This window comes from Nicotiana tabacum, chromosome 20, assembly GCF_000715075.1.
Source record: "Nicotiana tabacum cultivar K326 chromosome 20, ASM71507v2, whole genome shotgun sequence".
In the NCBI taxonomy this organism is placed as follows: Eukaryota; Viridiplantae; Streptophyta; class Magnoliopsida; order Solanales; family Solanaceae; genus Nicotiana; species Nicotiana tabacum.
The window spans coordinates 41,540,149-41,554,458 of NC_134099.1; the positions used below are offsets into that span (position 1 = coordinate 41,540,149).

The 14,310-nt window shown below is 32.4% G+C and overlaps 1 protein-coding gene across 1 annotated transcript; it reads right to left on the reverse strand.

The window, feature by feature from the left end:
• Window positions 1-6,338: 6,338 nt before the first annotated feature.
• On the reverse strand, window positions 6,339-7,100 carry LOC142174354 (uncharacterized). The gene is made up of 2 exons (XM_075240135.1): window positions 6,695-7,100; window positions 6,339-6,628 (listed from the first exon to the last, which is right to left on the reverse strand). Exons 1-2 carry the CDS (start codon window positions 7,098-7,100, stop codon window positions 6,339-6,341), a joined length of 696 nt encoding a protein of 231 aa, XP_075096236.1.
• Between the last annotated feature and the right edge of the window lie 7,210 nt (window positions 7,101-14,310).

Here is a 14,310-nt window from a genome sequence, read left to right on the forward strand (position 1 = left end):
TTAAGCTTTATGGCGCGCAATCAACAATAACAACAAACCCAGTATATTTTCACAAGTGGGGTATGTGGAGGATAGTGTGTACGCAGACCTTACTCGTACTTTTAGAAAGGCGGAGAGACTGTTTCCGGTAGACCCTCAGTTCAGTAAAAATAAAAAGAAGGGGCAATGACAATGACAAACAAACCAATCAAAAATCAAGCGAAAACAAAAATACTAACATTAGGTGGTGCAATTAAAAAAGAATGGCGCGCCATATATAAGTTAAGTTCTTATTTGGGGGTTGGCATGGGATGGTGAGGTGGGTGGGGTGGGGGCTGCCTTTTGAGGCTAAATTTAGTGACAGATAAGCCATAGAAGCCGCGTAGAACTGTGCACAGGAACCATACTGGTTTTTTGATGGTACGTTTTTTTGGTTTCAAATGGGTTGTGAACGCGTTAAGGCCTCAAACATTACTACTATTTTGTTTTATGCAATGAATTTTTTCTGCAACTTTTTGTGATCCTCCAGTTCTCACTCACTCTCACCTTCAAATAGTATTACTCTCATGTGTGCCATTATATTAATTATTGCTCCTCTCTTTATCTCTCTTACCAAACTTTTTCTTTTATTTTAAGTGAAAGATGATAAATTTGCATTTGTACCTCTTGGTCAGGGACAAAAGCCCGTGACAAGGGTAAAATCTGTAATTCTTCCTGTGGTTTAAGGATTTTCTTGGTATATTTTCTTCTCAATTATCTTTCTTGTGGCCACTAAATTCTCGAACCAGGATTGGTTTTCATTTTTTATTTCAATAAGCTTTTCAATGTGTATATTTCCCTTTTTCCAGCGAGGATATAATAATGATGTATAAATTAATCTGTGTGTACGTCATCTGACGAATTCTTGATGTTTTTGTGACTTAAGAGAACACTAAGAAATGGGCCTCCCCTATATACAAGCGGACTCGGTTTATTTTATTTCATTTTTTTTTATTTAAAAGCATTTGTGATTGATGGATTAATGAGTAAAATGTATAGTGACATCTTAACGGTATAGTTGTGTTCAAAGTTTTCTCAAAAGAATCCTTCATTATCTTTTATTTTTGGATATTTAAAAAATCTAATCTTGTACAATATTCACTAATATAGTTTCTAAAGAGATATCAACAAAAAACTGTTCACCATTCTAATTCGTAATTATGATAAGGGCCCCTATGTTAATGTTGTTTATAAGTACTAATTGGATGACAATGCAACAATTAGCAGTAGGAATTATTTATTTAGGATGATGATGCAAAAGTTTATGGAACTATTGTTAATGCAATTTGTATCCCAAGACACTCATCGCAAAGTGGAGGAGTTAAAAAAGAAAAACATAGGAACAAACAAAATAATAATCAATATTTAATTTAAAAAGCTTTACCAAAAAAGAAAAAATTTCAAAAGTTGAGTTTCTTATTACTTTTGACTACTTTGTAATTTATTGATTTGTATATTTTCAAACTCCAGTTGAAAATGTCATACACGAGAACATTATTTTAGACCGTTAAATGAGAAAAATGTCATACATGAGAACGTTATTTTAGACCGTTAAATGAGAAAAGAATAATTTAGAGAGTTTCACCGTAGATGTTTAAATTGTTACGTCCTATACTCAAAAATCCGATTGAACTAAATCTTACATCCTAGTAATCATCATTATCTTGTGAAGCGGACATGATTATAAACTTTTTACAACGCCACAATTAAAAAAAAAACAACCAGTACCCTTAATGAATTATTAGCTAATTAATAGCTATCATGCAGGGACTTAAAATTATTTGTTCAACAGTCTCACTCCTTTGGAGATTGCCTCTGAGGGAATTAGAATGATCCAACATGGCCGCCTTACATACAATGCTTTGGTTTCTAGTGCAGGTTAATGATGGAATGGCGATGAAATCCAGTAATCAGCTACAATTACAAAGAGCAAAATCAAGTAGCTGACCAACTAGAAAAAGGGTTATAAAGAAATTATTGATAGGATAAGAATTCTAGCAGTTCCTCTTGTGTTTACTAGTACTTTTATTTGTTGGGTAGATGTGTTAGAAACTACTTTTTCTAGACAAATTTTGGAACATAACATTAATTTAAAATAATTTCTGTACTACCAAGGAGCAACGCTTCCCCAACTATGTAAATTTTGCTCTATGATTAATTATAATTCATATTCGGTTTACCAATAAAAAAAAGTAAGATGTAAATACGACAAAATTTATTTATACTCGATGTTTATATATCAATTTATATTTATTTATGATAGTAAAAGATAAAATAAGGTGAGAATGAGTATTTAACTGAAGTTTAGTAATAATAATATCTGTAATGACATATATTATGTATTTATTGGGTTGGTATAAACATGATATATTAGGTATGCCAAAAATCATTTTTCATGGATAGAAATATTTTTTCAGTGTTTGATAGGTGAGTGTAAATTTGTAGAATTCTCAGCTAATCAGATCGAGCAACATGCAGATTAATCGATTGTCATTTCTATCTAGGGCATAGATTCTGTATTGAGAGGAGGACAGAGGAAGAAGAAGAAGAAGAGAGGAAGAAGGGAGTCGACTGTATTATTGAAAATGACAGTCTTGTACGATGAGGTACCTAATAGTGTATTTATAACAGATTTTGCACTGTTAAGTAATCAACTAGTCCCTTCTATCTTTCTTAATTGCCAAATGACCCTCGTAACTACTCAAGTCATCATTTCTGCACTTCAATACTCCCCCTCAAGCTGGAGAGTGGAAGACATCTAACACTCCCAGCTTGGATAATAACAGATGATGTTGTGCAGCTCCCAATCCTTTGGTCATCAAATCTGCTAGCTGCTGTTTGGTGGACAAATACTTTGTAGTGATCAGTCCTCTCTTGATCTTTTCCCTCACAAAATGGCAGTCAATTTCTATATGCTTTGTTCTCTCATGAAATATGGCATTAGCTGCTATTTGCAAAGCAGCTTTGCTGTCACAGTGTAAGTACATTGGTTTAATCACAATATTTCTCAGTTCTTCTAGCAGGCCAACCATCCAAACTGCCACTGCAACTGCTGCAACCATGCTCCTATATTCTGCTTTTGCTGAGCTTCTGTTGATTATTTGTTGCTTCTTAGACTTCCAGGATAGCAAAGAGCCTCTTAGTTTGACAATGTATCCCGTAGTTGATCTTCTAGTATTTGGGCATGTTGCCCAGTCCGAATCATAAAACACTGTCAAGTTGTTTGCTTCACCTTTCTTCAGCAGTATACCTAAGCCTGGGGATCCCTTGATGTACCTCACCACTCTCAATGATGCATCTAAGATTGTTTAGGATTCTGCATAAATTGACTCAACACTTGCACATCAAAGCTTATATATGGCCTTGTAATAGTCAAGTAAAGCAGCATTCCTATCAATTTTTAGTATTTTTATGCATCCTCCAATTGCTTATATTCTGTGTTCCCAACATGGTTATCATAGTCTATAGTAGTTCGCTTATGATTGAGCTCCATTGGAGTTGCAATTGGCCCGCACTCACTCAAGCCTGCCTCTGAAATGAGTTTCATCGCATATTTTCTCTGGTTTAATACAATTCCTCTATGTGATCTTAGAACCTCTATTTCAAGGAAGTATCTCAATTTCCCTAAGTCCTACATTTTGAAATTGTGATGAAGAATCTTCCTTACTTCTGTAATCATATTGTGAGAATTCCTAGTGATCAACAAATTATCTACATACACCAAGATGATCACAATGTTCTTGCCACTGTAAAAAGTGAGTGATCATATGAGCTTTGAGAGTATCCAACTTGCAGTAAGGCATTTGTAAGCTTAATGTTCCATTGTCATGAGGCTTGTTTCAAACCATATAGGGATTTCAACAATCTACATACCTTATACTTCCCCGGTTTGTGAAATCCCAGAGGTAGATCCATATAGACTTCTTCCGTAAGATCACCTTGTAAGAAGGCATTATTGACGTCCATTTGAAACAATGGCCAACATTTAGAAGCAATGACACTGATGATTGTTCTCACTGTAACCATTTTAGCTACAGGTGAGAAAGTCTCATAGTAATCTAATCCAACTTGTTGTATGTAGCCTTTAGCCACTAATATAGCTTTGAACCTGTCCACCTCTTCATTTTTCTTATATTTTATTTTGTATACCCATTTTGAGCCTATAGCTTGTTTTCCAATAAGGAGGTCAACGATATCCCAAGTGTGATTATCTTCTAGTGCCTGTATCTCTTGTTTTATTTTTTTATCCATTGTGGATCATGTGCTGCCTCTTTGAAAGATTTAGGTTCCACAAGAACTGGAAAGCTTGTAAAAAGCTTGATATGCCGTGGTAAGATGGCCATACCTAACACTATTAGAAATTGGAAATCGACAGTTTCCAGACAGCTTTGTAGTAGTCACATAGTCCTTTATCCATATGGGAGGATTTGTCTTTCTGGGTTCTCTTTGAACAGGTTGGGTAGGTAAGTTTGTTGGTGGTGGTGCATGCACTTTCTCAACAACAGGCTCAACAAGGAGAGCTTCCTCTGACCCCTCTCTTAATGTTGAATCTAGAGTATCTATCAGGTCCATCTGCTCTAGTGGTACAAGGATTGGGGCTATTTCTTCTTGTTCCAAGTCTGCAGAGGCGTGATCATTTTCAGGAAAATTAATGTCATCCTAATTCTTAGATGAATGAGTGTCTTCTTGAGTTACAACTTCTATAGGTGTTGAAGCGGGAATGCACTCTTCTGGTGAGATAGGCAGCTGGTGAAACATATCATCAGCTTCAACTCCTATATCCTTGAAAGGAAATCTGCCCTCTTGAAACACCACATCCCTACTTACAAAAAAAGGATTTTTGTTCAAGGTCATATAATCTGTAACCCTTTTGTGTTTCTGAGTACCCAATGAATACAACCTTCCTAACCCTAGGTGCAAACTTATCTCCCCTAGGAAAGGGTGTTGCATGACATTGATAACCAAATACCCTCAGGTAATCAACCTTAGGTTCTTTGCCATATAATAGCTCATAGGGAGTTCTTCCCTTCAGAACTGGCGTAGGTAGTCTATTTATCACATATACTTCAGTCTTAACACAATCACCCCAAAACTTATAGGAACTCCACTTTGAATTCAGTGCTTTGGCCACCTCTAAAATGTGTCTGTGCTTTCTTTCCACAGTTTCATTTTGCCGTGGTGTATAGGGGCAACTAGTTTGATGAATAATACCATAAGAAGCCAGCAAGCTATCACACTGTGTATTACAAAAATTTGTCCTATTGTCAGATCTTAAGTACTTGACATTAACAACAAATTGATTGTTTATTATCAGTAAAAAAAAAATTCAGAACTACACACACTTCACATTTTGACTGTATCAGACATGCCCAGGTGTATCTATTGTAATCATCTACTATTGTGATAAAATATTATTTTTTATCATAGGTTGAAACCATGTATGGTCCCCAAACATCTAAATGAAGAAGTTCAAAGATATTAGTTGAATTGGAAACACTAGTTGGAAAACTGCATCCTAGATTGTTTTGCAAGAGGACATACATCACAAGTTCCTATTTCTACAATGCTGATTTTATTGTTCAAGGTTGATAAGTGTTGTAATGATTTTATTGAGTCATGCCCCAATCTGTAACTCATAAGGTTGTTTCTACTCCCTCATTTGCAATTGTGCCTTCCACCAGTGCTTTGTTTTCTGCATCCCTTTGCATTATTATGTACAATCCTTCAGGTTCTCTACCAATCCCCATTACATTGCCACTGTAGAGTCCCTGCAACACACAGAAGTCAGGGTAAAAGGCAACTAGACAACTGAGGTCTTTGGTGATCTTTGACACTGATAGAAAGTTAAATTTAAAATCTGGTACATGAAGCACATCCTTCACTTTCTGATTTCCTAGAATCTGTGTGTTTCCTGTATGTTTAACATTTGAAGTCTTCCCTGTTGACAACTGTACACTTCTATATCCATCAATGATCTTAAGTGTATCTAGTAAATCCTTATTATAGGTTATGTGATGAGTGGAACGTGTATCCATTATCCAATCTTTTTCTGTGACATTGGACATTAATGAAACAATACCTTCCATGTTTATGAAACATTTTGCACCTGTAGGTTTGTTCAGCAGTCCTACTAGTTGCTTGTAATATTTTTGTGTTAGGTAATGCCCTTGTGGTTGCCCTTTAGAGTTGCTGGTTTCTTCTGCACTTGCATTGTTGGCAAATGTCCTGCTTCCTCATGCAACATGGGTCTTTTTCTTGCTTTTAAAATTTGCTGGATATCCTACTATTTTGCAGCAATTCTCCTTCAAATGTACCTTATATCAATATAACAGATCTAGCATCCTACTAGATCTGTTATATTGAGGTCTGCCTGCCATCATAGTCAATGGGTCCTTATTCACATTAGCCACTCCTAAAGCCCTTTGACTCTTTTCCTGAGTCACTATGGCATAAACTTCATTTACACTTACTACAGGCCTTTTCATCAACACATTGCTTCTCACATTACTATAACTTTTGTTTAGGCCCATAAGAAACCGCAACAAGCGCTTTTGTAATATGTGTTCAAGTGATGGTCTAGATTCTTCATAGTCACAGTCTGGGTTTGGTGCTAATATGTCTCATTCATTCCATAGATCATTCATTTTCGAATAATAGGTGGTTACAAAATCCGTACCTTGCCTTAGTGATGCAATTTCTGCCCACAAATGATAGATCCTAGTGAGACTGCATCTGTCAAACTTTTCCTTAAAATCACTCCACACCTTCTTTGCACTTGATGCAAACATGATACTCGATATCAATTCACTTGCAACAGTACTGCCTATCCACGACAACACCATCGCATTGCACTTCTCCCACTGCTCTGCTAATTCACCTCTATACATGTCTTTCACACAACTTTTGTCTACAAAACCAAGCTTGCTCTTTCCCCTAAGTGCTAGCTTCATTGCCTTGCTCCACAGTGCATAATTTTCTGGCCATGTGAGCTTAGTTGGCACTAAAACTAGTCCCGGAACATCTGATGCTTGGAGAAACAACGGATGATTGTGTTCTAGCTGTGTTACTTCATTTCCTGTCATTTTGATAAGTTTCGAGCTTCATCGATGTCAATTTACCAGAAACTCAGTCGATCCGCTGGAATCTCAGCGTGAACTCATCGGAGAACACTCTGATTTTAGAAACGTGCTCTGATACCATGTAAATTGTAGAATTCTCAGCTAATCAGATCGAGCAACATGCATATTAATCGACTGTCATTTCTATCTAGGGCATAGATTCTGTATTGAGAGGAGGAGAGAGGAAGAAGGGAGGAAGAGAGGAAGAAGGGAGTCGACTGTATTATAGAAAATGAAAGTCTTTACAATTAGGTACTTAACAGTGCATTTATAACAGACTTTGCACTGTTAAGTAACCACCCTAACCAACTAGTCCCTTCTAACTTTCTTAATTGCAAAACGACCCCCCTAACTACTCAAGTCATCATATTTCTGTACTGTGAGTAAAAGATAATTTTCTCATGAAAATTATTTGAGTACTAAAGTTTAATAATATGTCTCGTATTAATATGGTTAAAGCTCAATCAATAAAACGAGTTACTAAGATTCCCTGAGCCTTAAATAATTGTAAGAAAAAAAAAATTCGTCCCTAAATAAAGGAGAATATTTTTCTCCATTTCATAACTTTATTTCCGTGAACTAAACACTACTCTCTCTGGTCCATAATAAGTGATTTTTTGGCTTTTTTTTGTGGTCCAAAAAGTGATTTTTCCAGATTTTAAGGATAAATTAATTTTTTTTCCTACATTGCCCTTGGAGTAAATAATGTTGGAGTATGTGTTAGGAGTGTTTATGTGAAGAGATAGTAAATGTTTATATGGTCAATTTCATTGCTAATTAATATTAAAAGACGAATTTCTTAATATATGTGAAAACAACCAAAAAATCACTTATTTTAAACCGGAGGGGATAAAGAATAGTCCTTTTAAAGAAAAAAATCTTCCTAGAATAAAACCTTCTTATAAGAAACACACCCTCGAATGAATCCCAGATTGTCCCCAGTAAATTTATTTTAGTTTTGGTGAGAACATGAGATAATTAAAGTTCTATCTTTATTACCAAGATATTTGGTGCCTTCTGTCGGTTTGTCAAATGACCTATAGTGTCACTCCTCCAGAATTTTCGACGTGTAAATTTTGGTTTATTCAATCTCGCTTCTTTACCAGTTTACCTCCCTTGGGTCAATTGCTAATTGCTATCACCGTAATGATTGTAGGTTCATGATAGTGTCAGCATCTTTTTACTTTTCTTTTTTCAGTTTTCTTTCTTTTATTATTCCTACTGTCTTTATTTTAAGACTTTTTTTTCTTTTTCTATCTTTTTGCTCCTTTTTTTTTTTAATTCTCTTCCCCCATTTAATAAAAGGGAAATTCCAGCAAAAAAGTCAGTTCTGAACTTTGATATTGTTTTATCCTTTTTTATTTTATAAAATTTCAAATTAACAACTTACATTATGTTGGTGCAGTTTCCCTCCATAAGTCAATATTTTGACATTCTTTTTGTCCCTTTTTTCTTTTTTCGAAAGAAAGTCTGTTAGATTTTAGGAAGAGAGCTGGAAAATCCAGCTCCCATGTCATTTAATCAATAAATTTAACAATCTTCTTTCATTTATCATAGTATATATCATATTCGCAGATTATTTTTTCAAGTATCGAAAATGAAATGCTATTTATGACCAAAACCTCAGAACAGTCGAGATAACAAGTTTTTACTAACGGCCAAATCTGCAAAGCCCCTAGAAAATATCCAAACTTATATTTTAAATCTTGAAAGCAGAATTTGTTTGTATTAAGAGTTGGGACAAAAAATATTGGATAGGTATGGCCCCAAATACAGTTGTTTTGTTTCCCACACGGTGTATTCTTATTGGAACACCGATTAATTTAGACCGTATAAGACCTATTAAAAAGAGAAATACTTTTTATTAGGATTTTTTTCATGTTCAAGACTTAAACATAAGACCTTTGATTAAAAATAAAAAATGAAGTATCATGTTCATTCCATCAGAATCTTCGGTGGTGTCCCCAAATAAAGTTAAAAACACCACAGGTTTGTCAACCATGGAGATAAGGCACCCCTGCTTTAGGGCCCGTTTGGTCATAAAAAATTATTTTTTTCGAATTTCTTTTATGTTTTCGAAATCAATATTTGACCATGAAATTTTCAATTTTTATTTGCGGATGAATCAAAAGTTGTTTTTCAAAATTTTTACTTCAGATCACTCACAAAAGGTAAAAACAATCCAAAATTGTATTCATGCCCAAACACAACTCTAATTTTCAAATATCATTTTCACTTGGAAAAAAAATTCACTTTTTTCCGAAATTTTACAATTCTTATGTCCAAACGCCCACTTAATTTCTTCATACTTGCCAACTAATAAGATGTTTTTTCATATTATATAATATTGATTTATTAGCTGAACACCTAGCTAGTTTAAACTCGCTTGTTGGTATAAAACCAGGACTTTCTCGTCTTCAATCCTTAAATGGAATCAATGCTTCAGTCTTTAGTTGTCACTTTGTTTGTTCTCTATCAAGTCAACTTTAGCCTTCCACCATTAATGTTTCCTGTTAAGTGCAGATGACCCTCTTGGATTTTTACAAAATTTGTGAGTCGTCCTTAGTGTTCAAAATTGGCTTTCTTTGCATGCGCCGTGCTGTTCATCACAGCAAGCAAAGAAGTACTACCAAATAATAATGGCACTTGGTTTGCGATGTACAAAAGTAGATGTAACGTGTTTAATTGAACCCAATATTTTCTAACATGAGATATAGATATAAATGTGAAAGTGTCTTGAATTTTACCAAATATTAGATTTTATATTCATAATTCAAAATTGAATTAAATTTGTTTAGTACTAAGAACCTTAAATGTTGATCCATTAAATTTAAATACTTTTGTAGCCACGTGAATAGCCTCCATCACTACTTGCAATCTTTGCAAATTCGCACATGCAAACAGTGAAATACATTACTAGAAATCCGGAAAAAAAGCGATCAAAATTTAGCGACCAAAGTTGGTATGTGGGAAAAAGCGACCAAAGTTGGTCGCTAAACTAGCGAAAATAATAAAATAAATAAAAGAAACAAAATAGCGACCAAGGTTGGTCGCTACTTGGTCGCTATATTAGTCAAAATGTTGACTGGACTGGTCAGACTTTCTTGGTCAAACATTTACTGAGATTAGTGACCAATGTTGGTCGCTAAAGTGGGACCCACCTACAAAATTTTAATAATTATATTATTATTTTAAAAAAATTATAAAATATAAATATATATAATATAAAAATTGCGACCAACGTTGGTCGCAACTTAAAGGGTAGGAAGATACCGTCCAACTTTGGTCGCTTAAATGGGACCCAGTTATACAATTTTAATAATTATATTATTAATTTAAATATTATATGAAATATAATTAAATCTGATTTAAATATAGCGACCAACTTTGGTTGCTAAACTAAATTCTTGAATAAATGTCGACCAAAGTTGGTCTCTATTCAGGTCAACAATGGTCAAAATTAAAAATCACTTTTGTATTTACTATCTAAATAATATAAATGTAAGTCGTTAATACTTTTGTAATACAAGGGATGAATAGTACTACGAATCGTGCGTGTGTGTGTGTGTCTCTCTCTCTCTCTCTCTCTCTCTCTCTCTCTCTTTATATATATATATATATATATATATATATATATATATATATATATATATATATATATATATATGTATATGTATATATATTCAATCTGTAGCCTTTTCTTTTCAAAATTAATGTGTTGTCTTTTATTTAAAAGTAGTCTTGGGATTTACAAAAACTTCCAGAAGAAGTCTTGAAAGTACTTGTATGTGCTAGTACTATGCTAATTGACTGCAGGTACGTCCTGGACAGGTTAGGTAAATATATATAGCTTATATATATATAATATATACTTACGCTATATTATATATATATATAAAATATATACTTACGCTATATTATGCACTGAGTATAAGTCTATTAGGTAATATTATATCGAATATAGCTTACATATATAATATATATATACTTACGCTATACTATGCACTAAGTATAAGTGTATTAGGTAATACTATGCACTAAGTATAAGTGTATTTGGTACTACTGTATCGAATATAGCTTATATATATATATATAATATATATATACTTACACTATACTATGCACTAAGTATAAGTGTATTAGGTAATACTGTATCGAATATAGCTTATATATATATTTATATATATATATATATATATATATATATATATATATATATATATATATATATATATATATATATATATATACTATACACTAAGTATAAGTGTATTAGGTAGTATTATATCTAAGTATAAGTGTATTAGGTAGTATTATATCGAATATATATATATATATAGCTTAAATAGAATTAAAATCCTAAATTTATACTACATATGTACATAATTTTAAATTGTATTATATATATATATATATATATTGAATTAAAATCCTAAATTTATACTACATATATATATATATATATATATATATATATATATATATATATATATATATATATATATATATATATATATATATATATAATTTTAAATTGAATTAAGAGTAATATAATTTTTTTAGAAATAGCGACCAACTTTGGTCGCTATTTCTAAAAATTCAAAACTGATTTACCTACCAAAATTGTAACCAACTGTGGTCGCTATTTTTAATTCCAGACTGTCAAAACCGGGATCCCCTCCCATTCTTTCTAAAAAATTCCCAAAATCTCTCTTTTCTCTCTCACACTCAAACCCCTCCCCCTTCCAACTCCCAGCACCAGAGTCCCCACCCACGCCACCAACGACCACCGCCCAGCTGTCGCCGCCCCGTCGCCGTCGCCGCCCCGTCGCCGTCGCCTCTGCCGCTGCTGCGTCTCTCTCCTTCTCCACCTCCTAAAAATTCTAGGTTAGAATTACAATTTATATCTTTTGTGTAAGCTTATAATGTTTTGTTTATGCTATGAATTAGTTTCAAATGACTAGTGTTTCAATTGATTATTTTGCATTGTATTTTATAGAAACCTAGGGTTTAGGTTGTATTTATCATTATTTAACATTTTATAAAAATCTAGGGTTTATAGAAATCTAGGGTTTATATAAATGTTAACATTTTATTTAACATTGTATTTAACTTTATTTAACATTTTATAGAAATCTAGGATTTATAGAAATCTAGGGTTTAGGGTATGGGTTGAATTTTTAGGATATAATCATAACTTTTAGTTTATGTTTAAACTCGTAGGATATGAATATAACTTTTAGTTTTTAGGTTTTGTTCTTGTGAATTGAACTTGTAGGATATAAATTGAAATTTTAGGATATGAGTTGAATTTTTAGGATATGAATTGAAACTTTTAGGATATGAGTTGAACTTTTAGGAAATAAATTGAACCTTTAGCATATGTATTGAACCTTTAGGATATGACTTGAACTTTTAGTTTATGTTTAAACTCGTAGGATATGAATATAACTTTTAATTTTTAGGTTTTGTTCTTGTGAATTGAACTTGTAGGATATAAATTGAAATTTTAGGATATGAGTTGAATTTTTAGGATATGAATTGAAACTTTTAGGATATAAGTTGAACTTTTGGGAAATAAATTGAACCTTTAGCATATGTATTGAATCTTTAGTATATGACTTGAACTTTTAGTTTATGTTTAAACTCGTAGGATATGAATATAACTTTTAGTTTTTAGGTTTTGTTCTTGTGAATTGAACTTGTAGGATATAAATTGAAATTTTAGGATATGAGTTGAATTTTTAGGATATGAATTGAAACTTTTAGGATATGAGTTGAACTTTTAGGAAATAAATTGAACATTTAGCATATGTATTGAACCTTTAGGATATGACTTGAACTTTTAGTTTATGTTTAAACTCGTAGGATATGAATATAACTTTTAGTTTTTAGGTTTTGTTCTTGTGAATTGAACTTGTAGGATATAAATTGAAATTTTAGGATATGAGTTGAATTTTTAGGATATGAATTGAAACTTTTAGGATATGAGTTGAACTTTTAGAAAATAAATTGAACCTTTAGCATATGTATTGAACCTTTAGGATATGACTTGAACTTTTAGTTTATGTTTAAACTCGTAGGATATGAATATAACTTTTAGTTTTTAGGTTTTGTTCTTGTGAATTGAACTTGTAGGATATAAATTGAAATTTTAGGATATGAGTTGAATTTTTAGGATATGAATTGAAACTTTTAGGATATGAGTTGAACTTTTAGGAAATAAATTGAACCTTTAGCATATGTATTGAACCTTTAGGATATGACTTGAACTTTTAGTTTATGTTTAAACTCGTAGGATATGAATATAACTTTTAGTTTTTAGGTTTTGTTCTTGTGAATTGAACTTGTAGGATATAAATTGAAATTTTAGGATATGAGTTGAATTTTTAGGATATGAATTGAAACTTTTAGGATATGAGTTGAACTTTTAGGAAATAAATTGAACCTTTAGCATATGTATTTAACCTTTAGGATATGACTTGAACTTTTAGTTTATGTTTAAACTCGTAGGATATGAATATAACTTTTAGTTTTTAGGTTTTGTTCTTGTGAATTGAACTTGTAGGATATAAATTGAAATTTTAGGATATGAGTTGAATTTTTAGGATATAAATTGAAATTTTAGGATATGACTTGAACTTTTGTGGATATGAATTGAACCTTTAGGATATAAATTGAACTTTTAGTTTATGTTTAAACTCGTAGGATAAGAATTGATGAACTTTTACTTTTTAGGTTTTGTTCTTGTAAATTGAACTTGTACGATATAAATTGAAATTTTACGATATGATTTGAACTTTTTAGGATATGAGTTGAACCTTTAGGATATGACTTGAACTTTTGTGGATATGAATTGAAGGTTTAGAATATGAATTGAACTTTTAGTTTATGTTTTGGAATTTTAGATTGCCGGAGGATTATTAGAAGAGGTTGATGACGTTATTAGACATGCAATAGAACTTCCACCAAGAATAACTAAGACACAGTACCTGGCAAAGTGTGCCTTTAATTGTTCTTCTCATTAGCGACAATGATGATGAGAAGGCAATGGCAAGTGTTTCAAATAGTGATGGTGTATGTAGGAATTTAGTATTTCCTAAGTAGATAAAAGAACAGCTTATAGAGTAATTCTGTACTTCATTTTCCCTGAGGAAAAGAAGTTTAATTGAGA

Bases quoted from the DNA above. Each gene is read 5' to 3' on its own strand.
- LOC142174354 (XM_075240135.1), bottom strand. From the start codon at position 7,100: ATGACAGGAAATGAAGTAACACAGCTAGAACACAATCATCCGTTGTTT. The intron at 6,629-6,694 runs GTACGGATTTTG...GAGACATATTAG, and splicing joins AATTGCATCACTAAGGCAAG to CACCAAACCCAGACTGTGAC.